This window comes from Oreochromis aureus, linkage group 11 (assembly GCF_013358895.1).
Source record: "Oreochromis aureus strain Israel breed Guangdong linkage group 11, ZZ_aureus, whole genome shotgun sequence".
NCBI lineage: Eukaryota > Metazoa > Chordata > Actinopteri > Cichliformes > Cichlidae > Oreochromis > Oreochromis aureus.
This window is the reverse complement of record NC_052952.1, coordinates 6,061,914-6,082,275: the sequence shown is the minus strand read 5'-3', so window position 1 is coordinate 6,082,275 and position 20,362 is coordinate 6,061,914. Positions and strand designations below refer to the sequence as shown.

Genomic DNA, 20,362 nt, shown 5'->3' with positions numbered 1-20,362 from the left:
CAGCCATTTAACCTACAGTCAACTTAAGTGCTCAGAACAACTGATGCTTTCGCATTCATTGTTTTTATAGTCACACTGGCAGGAAAAGCAGTTTCCTGCACATCCCATAATATGTAGGTGGAAGATAAGAGTTTAGTTGCTTGGCAACATTAAAGTTTAGTCTGAGGTGAAGATGGGTGATGCTTTTATTGGCAACAGATTTCCGGAGTGATGCCTCAGTGCGAGCCACTTTATTGTGACAGAAGATTTTAAAAACATGGCTCCTGAAGCACTTTTTTTTTCTACCCATTTTAAAATTAGGCCATGTCAGATCAACATGGCACAAACTGGGCTGGCCGGTCTTCTCGGAGTCCCTCCCCCACCATTAGAGGGCAGTAGTGCACTTATTTTGCTGTAACAAATGAAACCCTCAGACCAGTGGAACATTTTTTTGTCCTTATTTATTTACACACAACACACAGAGCGGTTTATTCAGCTTTTTGATATATAACCTTATGTTATATTGATAGGCTTGGTCAGAGTGCCCTCCTGGACCTCCTCCTTTGTTCAACTGTTACTCTCCTCACAATTAAAAATTGTTGCTTGTGAACAATCTAATCTTGACCTTTCATCCTGAGGTGTTTCCTTATGTTGGAGTGACTCCTCTTGAGGTATTTCTGATACCTGTGTGGGAAATGATGCTAAGACACAAATGGATATTTTACCTAATGAGAGGTACTCAACACTTTGAACATAAAATCTAAAATCAATATGGCCACCAGTTCTGATGCTCAGCTGGCACTGGTTTTAACTGATGGCCATCATTTCTTTCTATAAACACATTTTAAATGAACCAAGAAGAGAGACGCACACACAAATGCATCAAAATGACAGTCTCAACAGATGGAGCTGGGCCTATGAATCGTCTGTTTGGCCCGATCTGTTGCACATAAGTTTGGCTGCCAGTGATCCGTATGTTGTAGTCTTTGCCTCAGGCTGAACTTTGTCTGTGTGCCTTCTCCCTGTGAATATGGACAGTGCAGCTCATTAGATGGAGTCTGCTGCCAGGGTGGCAGACAATAGCAGCTGGGTGATTCCAGGATCACTGCCACTAGATGTAATTCCAAAGCCATCAGCTAATAAGTGAACCATAAAAAACAAAAAACAGGTTTTAAGGCAACAAAATAAAACAAACGATAAATAGAGCTTACCAGGAATTTTATTCATTGCAATAAAATTGCGATCTTGCTGCTTTATCTTTGGTCTGTTTCGGGCTATCAGGAAAACGCCAACAAAGGACAAAAGACAACTGGGGAAAAAACAGTTTGAGAAGTTTGTTGACACTTTGCAATAAGCATAATTTGATAAGCTGCAGTGGCTGGTAGCTTATTGAACACTTACCCAAACAGGAACATACCGATGTTCAGTAAAGCCAAGCCTTCAAATTCCTGATAGAATACAATCCCTGCAAAATGAAAAAGTCCATTTAATGTGACAGAGTAACAAAACGTGCACATCACCTCTGCTGCTTTCTTTGTGAAACATGGCCCTAAAACCCTAAGCATACATTACACTGGGATAATGAGTGGGGAGAATTAATAAGTGAAAGGGTGCAGTTTTGAGAGATGAATAGTAAACACTGCTCAGCATATTGACAGAATGCAAAAACGTCCTCTGTACAGAGACTGTAGAAGAGCCACTGTTGGCTCAGAGAGCGAGTTCATTTTTCCAGTGCTCACTTCACTGTCTTAAGCTGTGACCGTCACCGGGCTAGGACCAAAACAATATTTTTCCTGAATGTGGAGCTAAACTAATCTTAAAGTAAAAGTCCGCCCACGGATGTTCTTACACCGCCAGATATAATACATCAGCAATTTGTTGTTCAATGCAGTCAATTGTGGGTTATTCATGTAGGCGGAAAGAGCAATAGTAATACTGAGAGCAATATCGGAGAAAGTAAAGAGTAATTCAAACTACAGCTCATCTCGTGCCTCTGCCTCTATCATGGGCGTCTCTCTGTATTGGGCGGCGTTGTGAAGGACGCTGCTGTTCATTTGCAGTATGAGAGCGACACCGGAGCTGATCTTGTTTGTGCCTGATGTTTTGTACTGCTGGAACATTTTCTTCTGTTACACTCGACTGAAGCCACGCTGGAAATGGGTTGAAATGACATCACTCGGGCAATTTATCCAGAAGTAAAGCAAACAAGAAAATGGATTTTGTAACACAAGGTGTTCTGCCAAAAAGGGTTTTACATTGTGATGAAGTGTTTTACTCTGGATTTTCTCTTCAAGCCCAAAATACTTTGGGGAAACTTTTGTCTGTTTTTCTTGTTTATTGATTAGATATTAAAAACCTGACCTGGCAGAACACACACACTAAAAGTACCTTGCAGCTTTTGCTGAGCAAGGACTCCTAAGTGGTTCACAGCAGTGAGTCACTGTCTTGATCGTGCGCTGTGTGTAATGTATGTGTACCCGATTTCAGCTATTGTAGTGCTGGAGCACATCTTTGTCTGTTATTGCCAGTAAATCTTATGAAACATCTAAAACCCTTTGATTCCTACTAAAGAAGCAAATCATTCTCCAAAACTGCTTTCATGAGGTGTTCCCGCTTTGCAGTGATCAGTATCTATCCAGTGCAGACAATGTTGCTAGCACGGCAGTAAAACTGACGTGACAAACAAAGCTTGCAGGCCACGAGTATTTCTACATGTTGACATGTAGGGAGATTAATGGGCTATTGTTTAGTTCCCAGATGTTCTACATGTGAAGGCTTTGTGCATAGATTAACTGTGACGCACTGTTACCATCTCAGGCTCTTCAACATCCACACTGTAATGATACATTAAATGCAAACATTTTGAGAATGTACTTCTTTTATGCTAAAAAAAACAGGGTTTAGTAAACTAGGTCATTACTCTGTACCTATACTGGTCCAGTTTAGAACACTTCTGTCTAACAGGCTTCCATAGCTTTAAGAAATAATGAATGAAGTATGCAGTTGCAATTCCTAGCAACCGATGAATATATATTTGGTTTGGTGGTGAGTGTTCGTGACACCACAACAATGTGCACAGTACCAAAAGCTGCCACTGATAAGAGCCATAAAAGAATGTCACTTTGTGGCTCGAGTGTGGCTAAATGTTGCACTTTTAAATCATTTTTGAATGCAATTCAATTTTATTTATACACTGCTGAATCACAATAACAGTCACCTCGAGGCGCTTTATATTTTAAGGTAGACCCTACAATAATCATACAGAGAAATACCCAATGATCATATGACCCCCTATGAGCAAGAACGTTGGCGACTGTGGGAAGGAAAAACTCCCTTTTAACAGGAAGAAACCTCCGGCAGAGCCAGGCTCAGGGAGGGGCGGGGCCATCTGCTGCGACCGGTTAGGAAGAGAGAAGGAAGACAGGACAAAAGACATGCTGTGGAAGACAGCCAGAGATTATTGACAAGTGTGATTCAATGCAGAGAGGTCTGTTAACACATAGTGAATGAGAAAGGTAACTGAAACACTCAATGCATCATGGGAATCCCCGGCAGCCTACGTCTATTGCAGCATAACTAAGGGAGGATTCAGGGTCACCTGGTCCAGCCCTAACTATATGCTTTAGCAAAAAGGAAAGTTTTAAGCCTAATCTTGAAAGTAGAGATAGTGTCTGTCTCCCGAATCCAAACTGGAAGCTGGTTCCACAGAAGAGGGGCCTGAAAACTGAAGGCTCTGCCTCCCATTCTACTTTTAAATACTCTAGGAACAACAAGTAAGCCTGCAGTGCGAGAGCGAAGTGCTCTAATAGGGTGATATGGTACTACAAGGTCATTAAGATATTTGGACCACAGAGGAAACCTAAGGCCCAGAGCAGCAACTGTTCTGCTCATTTACCTACATAGCTGTTCAACAGCTTTCTGTTTAACAGACCTGCAACGATGGCGCTTGCTGTGAAAAACACAAAGTTGATAGGAACCACCTCTGTGGCATCAAACATTTTCATCGCCTGATTGAGAAATCTGTAGAGAGAGAAAAAAGCAACATTTGAGAGGTTAGGTGAATGAAATGCAGCAGGTACAGGGTCATCATGTAAAACGTGATTTCCTTGACTCTTCACTGAACAGATTTAAGCGATGACAAAAAGCTTAAAGATGAGAAGTAGAGACAGAAAACTTTGACTAACTTGATCTGGAAGGCGCAAGAAGCAACCATGACAACAAACATGACGTAGAAGATGGGGTAGATGAGCTGCAGCTGGCCTTTTATCGACTCTGTGATCATCCCTGACACGGCTTTGACTGAGATCACTGTCAGAGAGGCTGCAACAACACACAAGCAAGACATCGCTTTAACATTTAGCTGCAGCACCTCCTCACAAGTTCATGCTAAATCGTGGAGGCGGTTAATTCGAGTGAACACGCTGAATTATTTCCTTCTATTGTTCTCAACTTGGTTCTCTTCAAAAATGATAACAGAGTACAGGTCTATACGGTAGCCAAGCAACAAAGGCAACCTCCAGCTTAATCCATAGCATCTGCCCTCAGTCGGGCAACTTCCACTCTTTCGTACCGAGCAGGGCCACCAGCAGCATCACAATGACGATGTGCTTCATGTTCCTCCTCTTGTACAGATAAAGCAGAAGGCAAAAGATGACGATCTCTATAAACTGTTGAAAGAGACAGAGAGAGACGTAGAAATCATTAATGCAAATTCCATTTCCTCGAAGCTGCACAGAAATTGAAAATCTGAATTGCACTTGAATTGTACTTTTACTGACTGTCTTATTAGTGGAAGAGAGTGCAGCATGTAGCCAGAGAGCAGGACACTTTAATTGAAACAAATGACTATGGCGGAAAAATGAAATGAATTGCTGGGTTTTAAATGAAAAGGGCCCGGGGTTGTCCGTGTGAGTCAAATAGCATTCAGCTGTTCCAGGATCCTCTAATGTAACAGCTCGAGTAGATAAAGAACAACAACAGAGTGTAAAGCAGAATAAAAGGGAAAAATAGGGCAAGCTGACCTTTAAAAAACCTCAAGCTATGTATCTCTGTATGTATTTTAAATAAAAGGATTAATTATGATTTGAAAATGGATTAACAAAGACCTCAGGCATTTGTGGCAGGTACCCCAATCCATGTTCAGATTGACATTACAACAGTCCTTCCAGATGAAGCCATTTGATAACAGAATGACCTTTGGTAATAAGAAGCAGCCAGCAATGGGTATTTCATTCCCTCTGATTAATCACCCACTAAAGTTAATCCCATACTTGTTGGAGGCTGTTCCTCTGCAGGCTGATGAGTATTCACAAACAGCATAGCCTTTTATCACCATCAATCACCTCAGCCAGAGGCGGCAAGGCTGTCTCAATTTAAAAACATCTGCCTTTCTAGCTATCCATTTGTATTTGCCCAATATCGTCTTGTGCACTTTTCATGGATTTTTTTTGTACCAGTTTACTAAATACAAATAGATTCGTGAGTGAACTGCTGTGCCCTGAATAATGATGGCACTGCCACTCAGGGCACATGTTCTCCATCTCCACCGTTGGCTAGCACTCCTGAAAAGCTGCTGCCGGTTATTGTTTTACATTTATTTCTACTTAGCTTGACAGATCATGTGCAGATAAGCAGTTGTTCAAAAAAGTAAATTAAATGTTTAGGATTTGGAAAGATAGCATCAGTAGAAAGGTTTTTTTTGTATCTGTGGTATATTCTGTAATATAGGAAACAAATTCAAAAGTTTCAAGGTATTTCGATCGCCTATAGGTCTTATGTGGTGCTCAGGACTTACTAGTTACTAAGATATCACAGCTAAAAGGCACAAAATGCAGTGTTTGCTGCAGGAGACATTTAACCTGAAACATGAAATACGTGGTGCAGTCAGGGCATGACTGAAACAGCTGGATAGAGATGAATGACCCCAGTCTACAGAAATGCTCCTTTAAAAGCGTCTAAGGAGTGTTTTTAACCATAACTAGTACTAACGCTCTGAGCCAACATATACACGTTTGTGATGAGTGGGTTTTGACAAAAAAAAAAAACAACAAACAAAAATGTTGTTTTAGCTCTGTACTTGTCTTCTGATTGGTCACTATAGCAACAGCTATGTTTATGCCACTGCTGCCTGAGGTGAAACTGGACTAGGAGGGTACACGGGTAAGTGTTAATGCACTCACAGCCCGTGCGGTGGAGGGAGTATTTTGTGACTACCGAGTATGAAAACACTATCTAAGCTTAAAAGGACTCTCTCCCCACTTGACCACTTTCACAACAGAGAAACACAACAGAGAACAGAGCTGCGGGAACAACCCCTAAGAGTAGTGGTAGAAAAGACCTCGCCTTGCTAGGAAAAAGTTACCAAGCAGCAGCTGGTTGTAAAGAGTGACCATGTCTTTGACCAACAGTGGTGTGCTACTTTAGGATTTTCACTGACATGACCATGGTGTTGTGCAATAAAGCTCACAATGATGCATTTTGTGATTACATGTGGTTTCTCTGTAACTGATAAATAAAAAATATTGTAAAACGAACACACATTAATGTTTTAAAGGGAGCGTTTTAAAGGACACACCAGGTAAAGCAGGAAGTGCCAGCTGATGGCGTAGTACTGGACCAGATGGGCTGTGATGTGTGTGGAGGTGTGGGGGGCAAAGGTCACCAGGACGTACGTTCCTGTTATTGCCAAGGTACCACCTAAGAAAGAAAGACAGCAGAGTGGTGAGTTTGTCGCAGTGGTTTGCTGCAGTTGACCTTATCTTGCAAGTAGTTCTGCTACTACCACTGGGAGTAGCTAAAATCCATAACACCTACAGTCATGTGAGAAAGAAAATATACCCTCTTCAGGTTTTATGCCCCCCCCCGACATTTTACAGTGGAATTTTTTAAAATGTAGCCATAATGCAGAAGCAGTGTTTGAACAACTATGTAAAAATTTAAACCTAGTCTTCTTTTCTAATTTATTGAGGTTGTGGTCATTTATTTATGCACAGCTGTTCGAACAGCATTTTAGCCAGCTTGAGGTCTGGACCTCGACTGTAACACTGATTCTTCCCTTTTTAAGTTTTCTGTTTCAGATTTGCTGCTGTGTTTGGGATCGTGTCCTGCTGGATGAGCCAATTTTTGCCAAGCTTAAGCTGCTGGACACATGCCCTCACACCTGACTCTAACTGTTCATGGTCAACTCACTGACTGCAAGGTGCCCAGGTCTTGTGGCTATAAACCAAGCTCATATCCTCACCCCTCCATCACTGTTCTTGACAGTTGGTATGAGGTGTTTGTGCTGCTATACTGTTTGGGTTATGCCAAACGTGGCGCTGTGCATCTCAATTTTAGTTTTGTCTTTCCAAAAGACATTATTCCAGAAGTCATGTGGACTGTTCAGATGTCACGCTCCCAGCAACTCTTCCAAACAAGTGATAGTTGTTCAGTCTTTTTCTAACTGTGCTGTCACGATCTTTAAAAAATGCAACCTGCTAACTAAGAGCTGTAGAGTCTGAGATGTAGCCCTTGGATTTATTGCAGTTTCTCTGAGCACTGCACGATCTGACCTTAGGGTGAATTTGCGTGGACGCTCACTACTGGGAATATTTCAATTGTCTTGAATGTTTTACACTTGTGAACAGTTCTTCTCACTGTACAATGATGGACTTAACTGTTTGGAAATGGCGTTATAACTCATACTGATGGGCAGTGATGGGCAATGTCTTTTTCAGATCTTTGCTATCTCTCTGCTTCTTGGCAGTCTGTTAAAACACGCGTGAATGGTTGAGACTAGAAAACGGCAAAGCTTTTTCTTTTAGCAGCACTCACACTTGCTGATGATCAGTTAATTAACTTAATTTGATTATCAGCACCTGGCTGCCACTTCCCCTCTTAATCCCCATGGAAACAGTAAGATTGCACTTACAGTAATTCTTCACACACTGCTTCTGCACTTTGGCTTCATTTTTGTTAAATAAGTACTGACACAGTGTCGCATGTAACACCTCACCACACGGCTTTTTCTTATGTCCTAAGATGTAAAACCTTACAACAGAAAGAGGGCCTCCTTTCTTTTGCACATGACTGTATATGGCTTAGTTATTTAAAGAAGTGTTTTCATTTTGATGTCATTTTTAAAAAAGTGAAGTGAATATAGAGATTTCCTGTATTTTTTGATAGAGCTGTCAAAGATGCAAAATGCAGTGCAGTGTTTGATAGAAAAAGAAAAGAATTGGCCCAGTTGTTGTTTATTATACACTCCGTTCCTTAAATTGGTACAGCCCTGCAGCACACACTGACATTTATTTGATTGTTTGCGATAGGCATCCTGCTAAAAAGATAAATGGAACATTTATTGAAATGGTACGAATGCTCTTTTTTCCTACAAATGATCCAGTGGCTATATATCTTACCAATGGGCTTCGCTTTAAAACACATTTTGTGTCAAATGTGCTGTTTGTGTTTCTAACTTCTGACACAAGAATGAACTCACCTTGAAAAATGAACTTGAAATGAAGACTAAAATGTTACAGTGTTCATTCTTGCAGTGGTTTTTAATATTCATCTTTATTTTTGTTATTTAAATGATCATTTTCTGTGTTTTACCTCTGCCGCTGGCTGCAGACAGCCAGAAAAACAGAGCTTGTTCCCACTAATATGCCCCTTTATGAATAAAACATTCATGCATTTAACTGTTTCCAATATGCGGTTGATAATGGCATTCGGCAATTGTAAAACAAAATGGCAAAAACATTGCAGCCGATTTATCCAAGAAAGCAACAATAAACAGAGCTGTGTGATGCTGATATGAATTTTCAATCCAGGAGTAGGAATGGTCATCACAATTATGCCATTTAGCAGCAGAATCACCAAATTGTTATGACAAACAAAAGCTTTTCATAAAACAAAAAATATGTCTGTGCTGAGTGTGCCTTCTCTTTCCCGAAGCTACAAAGATAAAAAAGCAAGAGGACATTTTTACTAGTACATAACTGGAATTCAGGATATTTTTTCTGTTGTGACTGAATTATCATCTGTAAACTCAGTTTGGCATACACAAACTACATTCAGAATTGCTCTGAACTCAAACTACCATTGTCCGAGGACACTTATACTATAAGTGCCATCATCGCTACTGAATGCTTACTTACCAACGATGTCAGAGGCACACAGCGTCTCCTTGAGAAAAACCACAGATATGATAGCACTGGCTGTAAAATCAAAAATAAATGTCTCTTAGTTTAACTGCAATTCAAAACATTCAGTCCACTAGAATGAAAGTAAATACAAACACAGTTATATTTCCATAGGAATCACATCAGCAATGTTGTAGTCTACACTGTTGACTGCAGACACACACACACACACACACACACACACACACACACACACACACACACACACACACACACACACACACACACACACACACACACACACACACACACACACACACACACACGTCAACCACACTATTAAAGCAGCTAAACAACCTTGATTATCTTGTTATGATGGGATCAAAGGATCTGTGAGGCAGTGAGTTCTTAAAATAATTAAGCAGAATTATTTGTATAGAGTTGTTTTTGGTGGTTGTTCACTGGAATGCTCAATATGAAGTCAAAGGAGTTGTTGATGCAAGTGAAGGAGGCCATCACTAGGCTGGAAAGCATTAATCAATCAATCAATCAAAAGAGATATCAAAGATTTTGGGAGTGGGCAAATCAATAATATTTTACAAAGAAGGAATGCACTGGCCATCAGAGGGATAGATTCTGAAGCGTACAGGGCTACGCTTTCTGCTTCAGCCAAATGTTTCTGATCTGATCAGACAGCGCTGCACAGAGCAAATGGATTATGACCCAATGCGTGCTGTAAGAGCATTGAAAGAGTTTCTCAAGGCAAAAAAATATGATATTTATCAACAGCTAAGTCAGTCATCTGATTTCAACCCTATCGAGCATGCTTTTTAGTTATTAAATACAAATGTGAAGAGACTGACAAACAAGCAGCATCTAAGGGTGACTGCAGAACATCTCAAGGGAGTAAACAAAGCATGTGACGATGTCCACGGATTGGAGACTTCAGGCAGTTTCATCCAAGTATTAAAAACAATCCTCGTGTTTAAAATGATGTTAGTTTGTCCAAATACTCATTACGCTCTGAAACTATAAAAATGACTGTAATTCCCAAACAGTTAATGGAAAATTTTCCTAAACCACTTGAATTAAACCTCAAAGTCTACACTTCAGTCACAAATTCACTGTTTGATTTAAAATCCACTGTTGCAGTGTACAGAGGCACATACTAAAAAAAAAAAATTGTGCTTCGCTTTACATCACATCGGGTGCACTGTTTACCTGGGAAAGAGAAGGCTGCAGGACGCACTATGGAAGGAAGGCTATTTCTGGACATTGTTCTGAAGGAAAACCTTGGGTCCTGGTATTTGTGTGGATATTTCACTGTACCTCCTTCCTAAACATTCCCAACCATCACTTACACACCCTTCATGGCAGCCGTATTCAAATAGGCTACTAACATCAGAACAAGCCATCTTTAGGTTTTTTTAAGGTGTTATGTCTACACAAGATAAATGCAGTTAGTGATACAAGTATTTAGTTATGCACATATTCACACAGTGACACTATATTATTATATGTAAATGTGTGTTCACATAAATACATGTACACAATGCTTGACATGTTTAGATTGCTCGGCACAACAAAAATTGGTCCGTATGCTTGGATAAATGGAACTCATTAGGACTTCATAGCACCAGCATGAAATTATGATATTCCACACCATGTTTTTTGCAAACCCATCCATCAATATCATTGTCAAAAACTGTGACACTGAAAAGCAATCAGTTTCACATGAGCTAAGCCTCAGATTAGTCTTCTTAATGTTTCCCCAGGATCTGCACCGAACCAAGGGAGAAACACGGCATTCGGCTGTCACGGAGACAAATAGCGAGGCGGGCAGAAATGCGTGCAGACTGCACAGACATGCCGATAAACAGGCAGATACACAGATGGATGGCCACACAGGCACGCTAACTGGCCGAGACAGAAAAACAAACTGCGAGACAAACGGCCAGTGGACAGAGAGGCAAACTGACATGCAAGTGACAGCGGCCTGTCACAGTGACGCTGCCGTGCTGGAGGTCTCCTCACTAAACAACACACGTGGAAAGCTCATTTTTATATAATCAGTTGGAATTATGATGCTGCATTTTTCACCAATATCACAGCAGAGCATACTATGGGAGCTGTGTTTTGCTGACACTACTGCCAGACAGCAATATGGGTGAGCAGGTGATGGCACACAGACACAGGGACTAATTGAATGGAAGAAATTGCTGGAAATAACTGGACGAGAAACAGACAGAGCATTTGAGTCTGTGTACGGGCTCTGCCTCCGCCATAAGGAGATTAGATACAGAGTGTAAACAGCTCAATGTGTCAGAGACACAGTGTGGCACACATTGGATCACAGCGACAGTGACAGGTTCTTAACATGGATATTAAACATATATAGTTGCAAGTTTATCTGAAACAAATCAAATATAAGCAAAAATGCCATTTTAAAATCATGATTTAAAGCCACACTTCCTTTCAAACAGGCTATGTAACTCCAAACACACATTTTCCAAAAGAACAGGCCATGGATGTGCACAATGCCGCAAGGACACTACGCTCTAATTGGAAGTTTATAAAGATTCTCCTTAATATTCTGATGAAACAGTTAGTTGTTAAATATTTCATACTGAGAGCATGTTCGCACTCACATTTTGGACTACTCTTTTGCCTCTGGGACCAGCTGGATCTAACAAGTAACCATAGCAACTCCATACAAAGTGAGCTTCGCACGGCTTGATATAATGAGAAATGTGGCAACGGGAACCTCTGGGGTACGCAGTTCTGTCACTGCTGTTGTGTGCGCATCCCATCAGCAGCACCTCTATACATGCTCTTTGTGATGTGTAGTAATGGGTACCTACCAGTGAGGACGAAACATACAGTGTCAAACATTCTTGTGCAACACAAATCTGTCATGAGCAAGATGAAAGCAACAAAAGTCTGGCTGCCATCACCCAGAGAAGCTCAAATATAAGAGCCGTGCACGTGCAATTTGTAGGAAAAAAAAAAAAATTGTATTCACAATTTCCCAAACAGGAACTTTTGAGAACTTGTATCAAAACCGTCCTTCAGAAGCTATTCAAGAAAAAACGTTACACAAACGTTGTAAAGGAGTTCTGAAGTCTGAATTGAGATCTTGTCCCGACCCCGAATAAATACAGTCACACTGTAAAGTGATTCTTTAAAATTAGTGTCTTATTTATACATCTACATTAAATCCTGACTTCTTCACACTGCACTAACACCGCATCCTAATGGATAATACAGTGCTGCAGGTCTGACATCTGTGAGTGATGCAGTCAGGTTTCTGTTCATTTCCACACTGCCAGCTTCCCCTCCTCTTTTGCATGCAATGACATCGGTATCTGAACGAGAGCTGATTCTCTGCTCCACACAACAGCTTTTGGGCTGATGCTGTCATTCCTAATAGAGAGGACTGGGCTCTGTGAACGCGGACAGTAGTAATTGCTCTCCCCGGAACGTCATGAGTGCCAGCGTGACATGCACGGACAGGCGGATGACAGCGGCATCGTCAGCTCCCTCGATCCCGGCCTTTTACTCCTCTGCTTCTGCCTGTTGTGTCTTATTCATTCACATACTTATCCTCTCCTTTCCTTGAAATTTTCTTCCTCTCACCTCAGCCTTTCTCCAAGCCAGCCACTCACTTCCCTCTTGTTTACCCAGTGAAGGCATCCTGCTGTCTGTACCCCCTTCTGTGCCTTCACACAGCTCTTGGAAAACAGGCACAACAGCACAGCAGGAAGGGTGTGTGTGTGTGCATATGTCAGAGGAGCATCCCAAGTCGACACAGTCCTCTAGACCTTTTACACCCCACTACAGTTATGCATGAATTTTATGTGTGTGCGTGTATGTGCTTTACACATTTGCATATAGTGTGAGTCAGTGTGAGGTGAGGGGTACAGTCAGTCAAAGAAAGAAGCCAACCTGCAGATTCTCCCCTGTAGCTGAGGAGGACAGACTGTGTCATGACTGCAGACATCTTCCTCTTCTTTCTCTTCCTTTCACCTCTTAATCTCAGATGCATTAATTATTTAAGAAGCTCCTTGAAAACGCACTTCAGCTGCATAATATTCATGCAAACTCCAGTGCAACACTAGCAATCGGCTGGTTTCACGAGGATCTGATAGTAAAATGGAAATGAGTACAGTAATTGTTAATAGATGTGGTTTTAAAGAGATTCATCACAAGGTTAGATTTACACACACTGACAAAGCATTTGGAGGTTGCTGGTCTTAACAGAACACAGCACCGAGGCTTTACTTCTGTTAAAAGCATTTTTTTTCTTTGGTAAGTGCTCACTGAAGCAAATACAGTGGCAAGCAAAACTACAATGAACAAGAGGTGCAGCCTTCTTAGCAAGATTTGTGGTTTCGCTTAGTGCTTTATTCAAACCATTCATCCACTGGCAAGACGTGACTATAGGAAGCGTGGAGGTAATAGCTGTCATTAATATCCATGAGTCACCACCACCTCCAGCGCCGTGAGTGATGCGTGGTGGAAGGTAAGAAGTGAACCTGTTCAATATTTAACCTGCGTTTAGAGTGTTTGCACTGAGCAGCTGCCAGCTGTAGCAACGGGCCAGGCTTTGTTTTGACTGGCTAATCAATCCGGCTTAGTCTGTGACATCTTTAGCTCAACTGTGGGCCGTAAAAATGATTGTTTCTCAAGGGTGGTGTTAGATTTATAATGTCAGGAATAATTGGACTTCCTATGTAATTTAATCTCAGGAGCTAAAATGTAGAGATTTATCTTCTGGGTTCAGTGCTGGATATAAGGTAGGAATTGAAACGATGACACATGAACTCCACCACTCTTCCACACACACACACAATGACCCACTGTTTCTGCTCTTTTAAAATTTGTTATATTTACTTTTGAATTAACACCTTAAATAACAAAGAGTGGTTTGTAAGCTTGAAGATTCCAGTGAATAAAGTGAAGACTGTTAGTCTCATCAGTTATAAGCAGTTGTGTAGCTTGGAAACAGAGGAGAGAAATAAAACTGTTATTGCAGATGGAGAACTTCACTGATACATACAGATCATTTTTATGCCCTGCACTTGAACAAACTGCTGCTAAGCTAATGAGCTGATGAAGTGATATATATCACCATATATGAAGGTCTGTTTAACACGTAAGGGCAGAGCAGAAACTAGTATTGTGCAGTGCAGCACAAAATAATAGGATAATAGACACATTTAAGTTTCAGTGTATGGTGACATTTAATATAAACATCTTTGCAATATGTATTAGTTATTAGGCAATAAGGGACTTAAATATAATGATTATTAAGAAACATTACTACGTAATAAGAATAGATTTTACGTGATTCTATAACAACAATGTCATATAGAAACAGGTTAATGTACTTTTTCAGTACTTACTTGCAATGCTTCTAAAATAAAGAATATTAATAAAAGGAGTACAGTTAGTGAACCTAATTAACTGAACTGTGTTGCCACTTTTAAACCTTTACTAACTAATGTCTATGTGTTGAATTTCACGTTTCATTTAAGGTTCTCATATAAATAATACTGGCCAATATTATGCCTCCAATCTAAATAATACATCATATGTTCTGCATCCCTATTATAAGGCCCTAATATATATATATATATATATATTATATATCCCTCTAAAACTTAAAACCAATGAATGTGGGGACGAACTTGTATAATCGATAGGTTGTTTTACTGCCGTGAAGTCTTCTTGTGTATGTTTAAATGCAAGTGATTTTAAGATGATTATTATTTCCTCTTTTGAATCAAATGCTTCTTTTGCAGACAATATCCATTAAATCCTAGAGACTCTTTGCAGTTCTCAGATGCTCCACAAACAACAGCAAACTTCAACTTTGGAATATGAAGCACACAAGTCTTTACCCAGGTCTGGGTTTCCTAGGAGATTTCTTCTGCAAGTAATAAAGACAGAGCAAAAAGATTTAATTCCCAATACCTTTTTTTGTTTGTTTGTTTTTTTACCAGCAGTCAGTCTCACATTAATTCATATTCCCATTAATACAGTGATACAGGTAATGTTAGCTAAGTTATCAATGCTTACCTAGCTAAGTGGGAAAAATGAACCCAGTCAGCCTACTGTGGTGTTACAGTGAAATATAACATTAATGGTTCTAAGGAAATCAACCAACCAGTATCTGGAAGCTACTCGGATGTTAATCCGAGTAGCTTCCTGAGCTGGTGTCACTGTCAGCAGACAGCAGGAGAACAATAGCTATGACTTTCCCTGTACGATGGCCATCATACACAGTAATGGGTGACCATATTAACAAGTTAATTCGCTTAATAAATGTGCTACTGCTGCACTACTGCAAGAGCCATACCCCATTTTTATTTTATAAAACCTTCCACCAGTAAGGGGTGTCTCTTGTGTTTAGACTTTCATTATAAAGATTTTGGAAAAACTGACATTGCTTGAAGAAGTAAAGCAATAAATTGTATTTTAATCTTTTGTAGGTTTTGGTCATCTCATTTCTACCCTACAGCAACTATAATGACTTTAACTGTCAATCAGTTGGGTGACTTTTTGCTAAATAAAGATTTATTTATGTTTACTGATAAATAGTCAACAAAGTGTTTTAAGTGCCATGAATGCCTTACAATCTAAATGTGTTAAAAGCAGGAGTGGGAAGTAACAAAGCAAAAATACTTGATTACTGTAAAACATTTTACTTTTACTCCCTACATTTTAAAACTTCTGTACTTTCTACTCCTCACATTTTCAAAACAGGCAAGTTATTATCTCATGTCACTGCGAGCCTTCGAACATTAAACTGATTTGAGCCTAAACAGTAACACATAAGAGGGAATCCTGTTCGCGTATTAATCACCAGGAAACGCTGCATAAAAAGAGATGACATGTGCCAGAGTCAGGGGTTAAAGTGGGACGTTTTTTTTGGGGGGGGGTGTTGGAACGACAGCAGGTGTCCATAAGTTACGGTTGTGGTACTTCAGCATCTAGCTAGCCCTGCAGAAGAGGAGAGAACATAAAAGGAAAAACATGCTGTGGCAGGTAATTTCAAATGCAGCGTTTCTATAAGCTCAACACACAAACTGTTTGTGTGCAGTTTGTCGCACACTGTGTTGCTAGCTAAAGGTACAGCTGCTGTATTTCAACTGTGCTATTTAAAGGTTGCATGAAAATCCTCAGCAAGTTAGTGCAGCATGAACAGGTTAGTTTGCTGTACTGTGATGGATTCAAAGAAAGGAACAGTGTGTGACTGGTGCGCAGTGGTAGTCTAGTATAAAGTTAATGTAAACAGTGTACTGTCAGTGTAGAGGACGGAAATTAGCCAGGACAACTCATGAAACATCTGCTGACATCTGGTTGAATTCAGCTGTGTACAGTGTTGGTCAAGTTACTTGAAAAAAGTAATTAGTAACTAATTACTTCTCCAAAAAAGTAATCCCTGTACTTTACTGATTAGTTATTTTCAAAAGTAATAGATACTTAGTTACTTAGTTACTTTTTTAACCATCTGGTTGTGTGCACCCCCCACCCCCCTCACTTTAGTGTTCTGGTCACAATTGACCAGTTAGTTTTTAAAAACATGATACACAACCTGAATACGTAATAAACCAATAGACCTTTCAGCCCAATTCTATTTTTTCTGCATAATCCATCATATAAAATTGAATCAAATGAAAAAATCGCTTTTTAAAACTTGTTTTATTACTTTTTATCTTTTAACTTCATGCACATTGCATCATGCAAAAATTAAATTATATGCAACAATCTCTCACAGAAAGAAATTTGTTTAACATTTAAACCTATTTTCTGCATATTCCAGCATAAAATAAAATAATGTCTTGTGTTTACACTCACTTTCAAATAGATGCAAGTAAAACGCAGCAAAAAATAAATAAAATCAGAGACTCAGCGGTACTAAGTCTTGTTGTTCTTTTTCACCTGTTTAGCAGGAGTGGGGGCGGGTGGAGGTTTGCCCGGTGACGCAGCGGTCATGTCAGTGGGGGGATCCGGGGGTTTCTCTGTGAATTTCACATTCCCGTGGCAGCATGCTGCTTGCTCAGATTTGAAGTTTAATTTTTCACAGTAGAAAGAAGTTTTCTTCCCACACAGAGTTTACAGCAGACACTAATGTTTTTGTCACTTTTTACAGAATCAAACTCAAAGTAATGTCAGTACGTCCACGCTTTAAACCCTGCATGGTTGTACTCTCTCCCGCACTCCATATTATCCATTGTTGATCTGCACACGTCTGTTACCACGAACGTTGCACGCGTTTATGTCATTGTCATGAGACCCTTTCACAAACAAAATCACGGTTTAGTAACGCAGTAATGCAGTGTGCTTACGGGAAAGTAACAGTAATCTAATTACTTTTTGCAATAGTAATCCCTTACTTTACTCATTACTTGAAAAAGTAATTGGATTACAGTAACGTGTTACTTGTAACACGTTGTGTACATCCACAAAGAGCAGCAGGTCAGCTACTCACAGCTACTGGAGCTCTCAATAGAAATGACTGAGTTGTGATTCTTTTCCCCACACTGAGCCATTACAACTAATTTTAGGGTTTCCCCATCTGCTGAATCCACTTTAATCTCTTCCCTACTCATTTCCTGCTTAGAGACAAAGCCACCCTCTTCAGTGTAGGTAACAGAAAATAGAGCTCTTCTAATATTATTGTTTCATTAATATAGCACAAGGTTAAGTTAGCTTTGCATAAAAACTGCTGGTAGAAACGTCCTCCAAAGAGCTACTTTTTACTTTCTTACTTAGAGTACATTTCAGAGCCTGTACTTTTTTTTAAACTTTTACTTGAGTAAAGAAGTTTAATCAGTAATTCAACTTTTACTGGAGTATTTTTCAACACTAGTATCAGTACTAGAAACTTTTTAAATAAAAAATGACTTTATAAAACATCATTAGTTTTTGGTTGGCATGACACTGTCGACAGGATCAGAAGGAAAGAAGACAGGCCTTGCATGGAAACACCTTGCACTGTTAGTTTTGCTTTCACACTTGGATAATGCATGGCTTAAAAAAACATGATTATATTTACCTATAACAGACACACAGCCCAGTGGGGCTATGAGAGATGCTGGAGCAAAGCCATAGGCAGCAAAGTTTCCCAGTTCCCCAACACCCATGAGAACCACACCGCACCACCACATGGCGGATGTGTAGTAGGGTTTGGATCCTCGCTGTGCCTGACGTACATGGGCGTATTTCTGTCAGGAAGAGAGGGAACAAGAGCCAGAGGAGCCAAGGGAGCAGTCAGATAAAGTGGGCCCAACAGAGCTGTACAAACTACAGCAACACAACACAGATGATAACTCCACCACACTGTGCAAAGCTTAAAAAAGTAGGTGCAATTTAACAGATAATATAGCATTACACTGACTGTCATACAACTCTAAACGCAGCATCACACTCTCTGCTGATTACCATTTCATCTCAGAAGAGACATGACACCAATTAAGAAAATCAATGAGGTGGGAAGCTGTATGATCCCAACAAGTCTACAGTATACCTCATAATCATTAACAATTCTATTTCTGGAAGCTTATACTGGCTTCTAAGTAAGGGTTATCAACCTGTTTCAGCCCTTTTTCACATCTACTTGAAGCTGTCACAGCTTCCAAGTTTGCTTTGGATGCTCTGCATGCTACTGCCATGCAGACTTTATTTTATATTATCAATTCCAAAGAAATAAAAGATCACTTTAGACAAGTAATGTTTTTAGACGAATCCTCTCAGACTGGTAAATGTTAGCGCTTGTATGCTTATATTACATTTAATCAATGAAGTCCTTATTTTTTAACACTGTGATGCTCAGAAAATGGTTGACCTTCACCTGAATTAGAGCTATCAACCTAAGGGCGCCTTATTAATATACTACTCGGGTCCAGACTGTGCAAAAAATGTGTTGTTTGAATACTTAATTGCAGTATATTAAAACTAAATTGTAATGTTTAAACATCCACTTCTATTCGTTTTAATTCAAACAGGCTTTTCTGTCATGAAATGCAGTCATTTCTAATGCACACTGCCTGCTGTGAAGATCACACAGCCACAGTGCCCGAGGGTACGCGCACTAAAATCCTGATGAGCACACAGAGTTTGCTAAAGAGAGCAAACCATGAGGAGAAAGGCAGTCTAGAAGTACTTCACAGGCGCTAAACGCCTACTGTGCTGAGTGTCTGTCATACAGCTGGATTCCAGTGTTTCCTACCTGTATGTTGAGCGAGATGCTGATGAGGACATTCCCACATATGGAGATGATGATTCCCAGGAGATAAGTCTGTGGAAATAAACAGTAAACAGACAGAGGATTAGGTGACGCTCTAGTTGTCACACGACTCCAAACACCCCATAATACTTCTCGCAAGTCTTCCCTCCAGCTGTCGCATCTGTCATTTCCATGACAACCACAGAGAGCATTGCTCCATTGGTGTTGTGTTCAGAGGCACAACTGCGTGTATAGATATTGTTTGTACCGCTGTGGAACAGAAGCTTCTAAGGCTTCATAACACCGAAATCTGTATTCTCACACGTAGTAAAAAAACAAAACAAAAACAGCAAACAGACATTTGACACAGATATGCAAAAAAACAAAAACAATCCAAACTCTCACACAATATCTGACACCTCACTAAGACCTGGATGCATGCTGGTGCACACCTTCAGACAAATAAACACACAAAGTTCTGGGAATATCACGCTCAAGCTGACAAAGGCAAAAATGCAGATTCTCAACTATAACTATCATGTTTACCATCTTTAGTGTTTGCAAACCAACAACCTCACAGTAACTCTTTCCCAGGATTCATTTCATAGTGTAAATACTGTAATTAGGACTTTCTGACTTGCAAATAGCATCCACATCAAGAAACTAGCATTTTAGCAAAAGCTACAATTTATCCTGAACAATAAGGTGGATGTCTCACTGTACACCATTAAATACAATCATTTCAAACTATGCAGTGCTTTTTGGGTAAAGAAATACATAGATTTCGAGACATCCAAAGTAAAACCTCTATATAAAACAGCCAAATTCAATTTTAGTGCAACCTTAATTAAAAAAAAAAAAAAAAAAGTATCATCAGATTTTTGTAGCAAATTTTCATCAGAGTAGGTGTATAAGTGATGGAGGGAGAAACAGGATACATTCACTTAAAGTGCTGGAACAGTATACTTGGCTGTTTTGTCCCTGATATATCCCAGGAAAATGATTGCCAAAAGAAAATTGAATTCTGAGT

General features: G+C 39.9%; 1 protein-coding gene across 1 annotated transcript in view; it reads right to left on the bottom strand.

The window, feature by feature from the left end:
• Positions 1–743: 743 nt before the first annotated feature.
• LOC116315279 (NIPA-like protein 2) overlaps positions 744–20,362 on the bottom strand; it is a 32,246-nt gene continuing 12,627 nt past the window's right edge. Inside the window, exons 2-11 of the mRNA XM_031733535.2 lie at positions 19,336–19,404; positions 18,163–18,331; positions 9,114–9,173; positions 6,554–6,675; positions 4,550–4,646; positions 4,164–4,299; positions 3,911–3,999; positions 1,381–1,444; positions 1,191–1,288; positions 744–1,001 (exon numbers count right to left, since the gene is read on the bottom strand). Of these exons, the coding sequence (XP_031589395.1) occupies positions 895–1,001; positions 1,191–1,288; positions 1,381–1,444; positions 3,911–3,999; positions 4,164–4,299; positions 4,550–4,646; positions 6,554–6,675; positions 9,114–9,173; positions 18,163–18,331; positions 19,336–19,404 (1,011 nt within the window). The 3' untranslated portion in view covers positions 744–894. The remainder of the gene's footprint in view (positions 1,002–1,190; positions 1,289–1,380; positions 1,445–3,910; positions 4,000–4,163; positions 4,300–4,549; positions 4,647–6,553; positions 6,676–9,113; positions 9,174–18,162; positions 18,332–19,335; positions 19,405–20,362) is intronic.